This window comes from Vollenhovia emeryi, unplaced genomic scaffold (assembly GCF_000949405.1).
Source record: "Vollenhovia emeryi isolate VEMERY1.0 unplaced genomic scaffold, V.emery_V1.0 DF939401.1, whole genome shotgun sequence".
NCBI classification, from domain to species: domain Eukaryota; kingdom Metazoa; phylum Arthropoda; class Insecta; order Hymenoptera; family Formicidae; genus Vollenhovia; species Vollenhovia emeryi.
This window is the reverse complement of record NW_011966965.1, coordinates 37368-42266: the sequence shown is the minus strand read 5'-3', so window position 1 is coordinate 42266 and position 4899 is coordinate 37368. Positions and strand designations below refer to the sequence as shown.

General features: G+C 34.5%; 1 protein-coding gene across 3 annotated transcripts; it reads left to right on the top strand.

Annotated features, from left to right (window-relative positions):
• Positions 1 to 2001: 2001 nt before the first annotated feature.
• LOC105557942 lies at positions 2002 to 4683 on the top strand. 3 transcript variants are annotated; one of them, XM_012005363.1, is made up of 7 exons: positions 2002 to 2428; positions 2590 to 2800; positions 3107 to 3316; positions 3402 to 3458; positions 3541 to 3597; positions 3694 to 4015; positions 4115 to 4683. In XM_012005363.1, exons 2-7 carry the CDS (start codon positions 2718 to 2720, stop codon positions 4139 to 4141), a joined length of 756 nt encoding a protein of 251 aa, XP_011860753.1. In that variant the 5' UTR covers positions 2002 to 2428; positions 2590 to 2717; the 3' UTR covers positions 4142 to 4683. The 3 variants fall into 3 exon arrangements, with proteins under 3 accessions (XP_011860753.1, XP_011860752.1, XP_011860751.1); XM_012005362.1 differs by having other exon boundaries at positions 2500 to 2800; XM_012005361.1 differs by having other exon boundaries at positions 2002 to 2800.
• The last annotated feature ends 216 nt before the right edge of the window (positions 4684 to 4899 follow it).

Sequence of the window (4899 nt, the reverse complement as noted above, 5' to 3'; positions counted from 1 at the left end):
TTTCATTTCACAGATACTTTTCCCCCGAGATAGTGAGAGGCAAGGGGACTCACAGTAATCAAACACCCCGAGATAGTGAGAGGCAAGGGGACTCACAGTAATCAAGCACCCCGAGATAGTGAGAGGCAAGGGGACTCACAGTAATCAAGCACCCCGAAGGGAACAAATTACTACTACGTCCACGTCGTTGTTCCTGGGTAAAGCTAAAAGTAGTCTAAGAATGCATTGCAGGAGGGTAGACGGTGTCACATGATAGCATTTTCAAAAATATCAAAAAATTTACTTTGATTTTCCTAATCTGATGTGTATTTTTTGAGATATTACCATTTTTTAACAATTTTCAACTCATTTTCATTTTTTCCGATTACAGCGCCATATCTATCATGAAACAAAAAAAATGTCTCATACAAAAGTTACATATTTTTTCACGGAGAATCCAAATCTGCAATAAAAAATAAGGGGTTCTATTTAAGATTTCAAAGTCACCCCCCTCCCGCCCCCAGGGATGGTGCAGGGGGGTCGAGCTTTATGTTAATGGATGACCTTCTTCGAGGTGAACAACTTTTATTGCAACTTTTTTTTAATCCGATTTGTATTTTTCCAAATATTCTGAAAAACAGTTTTAAATGCCTCACTCTGTATAAATAGCTGTATGGGGGTAATTACGCCAAATTGTGTATGAGAACCCAGCGAGAAATGATGTCGAATCGACGTCAGTTCGACGGTGTCGATGTCGATTCGACGTCGTTTCGACGTCGATCGACGAATCATTTCTCACTGGGAAGTATCCATACCATAACTGTATTGTATAATTCTATGTGATTATACCTATATATAAAAAATACTTAAGAGAGATCGAAGAAAACTAACAATTCTTGTATAGCTTGCACTAGCTTCTCGGCCATTTCAAAATACTTAATCATCAGATATTTTCGTATCATTCAATTGACCCGTGTCAACTCGCTGTCGGATCAGATCTTTCGCCGGCTTACCACTTGCTTATACTAACTTATACTCTTTGGTATTTAGAATAATTATTTCTTCTCATCGACAAAGGAGCGGCGGCAAAAATGGAGTTTCCTCAGACATCAGGCAATTGGCGAATCTTTCGTTTACGTCTTCCGTTTGTACAATTCGCGATGCGAGAAAAGTCGCCGGCGGGAAGGATGGTGTACAATTACTATAACGTTACCGGGCCTTTTCTCATTTTTTTACCGGACGATTCTCGGTCTTGGACGGAACAACCGTCGGGCGAACTTTTGTTATCAGCGCGGTACTCGTTTACGGCGCTAGATTAGTGGGATCATTGCGGGATAGACGAGAATCAGACTGGAATATCGTCCGGCACAATGATATGTCTTGACAGAGCAGTTCGGACATTAAGTGCAGAGAGTGTCGAAACTTTAGTGCAGACGATCATTTTGACGCGTGCGTAGAGGGGATGATATCACTCGTATACCTTTCTCTTTCGCCAGAGAGAAGCCTGAAGAGCGGCCACGCCGTAGGGTTATATCTAATCTTATATCTATCGTTAATAATAAAAGTCAACGTAGAAATTATGTGTCGCAATATCAGACGTTTCATAATTTTAAATGTGATAAAATTCTGATATACTAATGTTTGTGATTGATGTAATGATTGTAAAAAATATGTCATAAGCAGTCAAATATACATATATGGGTATCATATTACGAATAGTCAAACTAATGTCAAAATTATGTCACGATTTTGACATCAAGAATTAAAGCATCAAAAATTTATGCAACTTGACATCATTTTGACGAACTAAAATTTGATTATATTTTGACATCATTTTGACTTTTTTGTTCTCCTTGGGTTGTCGCGATTATCAGTTACCCCTCGTACAAAGGCTCCGTCTATAGATGTCTATGTCTATGTGTCACACCGACTTTGCACTAACACACGTACAAAAATCCTGTGATTGGTCATAATAAAAACATGTCGGATGCGCAGTATACGGATCGGAACGAACGTGAAACAAAAGAGCGAGTGGGCATACTGGTTATACTGTGCTGCAGTTGCGTGTGAGGTGTGTGGACGAGCGTTGTCATGTTGCAAGACGGTATAAATTCTTCTCAATACATACAGACTCTAAAACACCTCCGACGTCAAGTTTGTCGTGTTAGAGGCAGCCTGGAGCCAATGCAACTGCAGAGACTCTGCGAAACCTGTGAAATTTAAACAGATTCCACACCTTCCTTACTCCCCCGATCTTGCGCCTTGTGACTTTTATTTTTTCCTCTACTCAAGAGAGACCTCAAGGGTAATCATTACACTTGGGACGATGAGATGAAGACTGCATGCCATGCAGCTGTCAAGTCCTGGATTCGAGAAAAGTCGGAAGAATTTTTCAGTGACGGAATGAAAAAACTTGTTACACGTTGGGAGAAATGTGTTAACCTTAACGGTGACTATGTTGAAAAATAAATACATATATGATTTTGAACTTTGACTATATGTATAATCATGGACTGCTAGTTGTCGCTTCAGGCTGTAATCAACATCACGAGCGCCACCATAGGATAAGTGGCAGAATCCCGGTACTTCAATGACATATTTTGTTTGTAGCACATCTATATTCATCAACTTAGTGCCTTCGGTATGGTATTGTCGGTATTGTCACAGTATATCCTGTGGTATCATATACCGAACGTGCCTAAGATTTCAACAGTTTGTGTATATATGCTTTATACAAAATGTTAATATATTGTCATATAGAAGGATGCAATTCCACAACATATAAGAAAGAAAAAAATAAAAATAAGTTCTATTTTTTCGGGTAAGTTAAGTTGATCTTTCCTGACAATCTCGTACATTTCAAAAGATTTTGTACTTGAAAATAATTATTAAACATTATTTTATTAGGGACCGGTTGTTCCGTCAGATAAGCTTACTGTCAGGTTAGGTATATATACTTGTCTCTTTCTTTAGATGTTATCTGAAAGAAATAAAGATATAGTTTAACCTGAAAGTAAATTACTCGATGGTCGGTACAACCAAAGTCTTGATGTATTACATTACTCTTGAAAAGTTGATGTTACACTATAAAATAAACATTAATGTATTAATTTGATTGGTATTACAGATTTCCAACAAACCTGATTCTTAGAAAGAAGTGGATAGAAGCACTTCTGGCTTCTGGTCAGAGTGTACAACGTGTGGGACAGATAAAAAAGTATAGTCGAATATGCAACTTGCATTTTGCAACAGATTGTATTGAAAAAAATGGCTTGTCATATGTTCGCTTGAAACCAAATTCTGTACCAACAATATTTCCCAATGCACCAACAGCAAGGTATTAATATACACATAAAAGTAAATACATTTTTGAATTTTATTATATTAATTATAAGCTTGTACATTAAAACTTATGTTTTTAGTGTGGCTGATATAAAAAACATTGAACCGACACTATCTCTTGATACACCGGCAACAAGGTATTGTTATATATAAATAAATGCGTTTAAATCTTATTATATTTAATTATATGTTTGTACATTAACATTGTTATGTTTTTAGCGTGGCTGATATAAAAAATATTGACCCAATGATATTTCCCGATGCATCGACAGCAAGGTACTAATATATAAATAAATGCGTTTAAATTTTGTAATGAATTATTTAATTGTGTGTTGTATTAAATTATATGTACATTAAAACTTACGTTTTTAGCGTGGCTGAAAATATTGAGCCGACAAATGCACCACTTTCAAACATGGAAATTGATCAACATGAAGAGACAAGTAACACTTTATCAAAACGAATGTGTTATGCAGGTGACATAAAAATAGAAACAGTTGGAAGCATGTCACCAAGAACAGTAATGAAATCCATGACAATATTAAAGAAGACATGCAAAGAGAAAAATAAAATAATCAAACGTTTGAGAGTACAACTATTTCGTCAAAGAAGGAAGATTAAAAATTTAGAGACTTTATTGTGTGAATTACGAACAAAAGGTCTTCTTTCTTCAACTTCATCTGACGTTATACAGGTATGAATAATATTAAGAAAAACAATATTAATGAAACATCCGTTGACTAAGCATGTATAATAATATTTATATAATTGAAAATATTTGATATTTTTTCAGATAATGAATTACAAGAGCACGCGATGAGCATACAAGTTACATATGGAAGATAAAAATTTAATACATTAGTAAGTGACATAAATATGTTCATTGACAACTATTAACCATTACCTAATAATAAATTCTATTTTCTTTTTAATTATAAATGTATAATTTTTGTTTTGAAGTTATAGAATTTATTGTATAACGTTATTATTTTCAAAGACATAACTTCACTAATAAGTTTTTGTTTTTCAAGACGTTGTGAAGTGTTTTGTTTCTTTTAGAAGAGATTTATATGCATAAATGATAACTATAAACCTTTATACTAAGCTTTTTTTTAAGAATTATAAAATTATTTATAGCTCAGTTATTTTTGAAAAGTTATGAAAACTGTGATAGATAAAAGTATTATGAAGAATATGATATAATAGATGAAAAGTATGTGATAAGTAAAAATATTGTACATGTATACTATACATATAATATATGTGTATATTTGTGTTCTCTGCTATAATTATAGTTTCCTAGCACAACGTTTAGTTCTTTGTACTTATAGTGTATACATATATATTATATATTGAAAAACTGAATAAGAACCATTTTTTGAAAAGATTTACGCGTGTGTGCACAATGCTGATAATTTAATGTTCAAAATGCTTGCACAATGTTCGCACAGCGTGTTGAACATGACGTGCCACCACTGTGCTCATCAGATGCAGGGTTAGCTGGATGTCACATGCAATGGCTGTGTTCTCCAGAAGTTAGCGCTTAATAAGCGCTTTATGCTAATTGGATAGATCTTG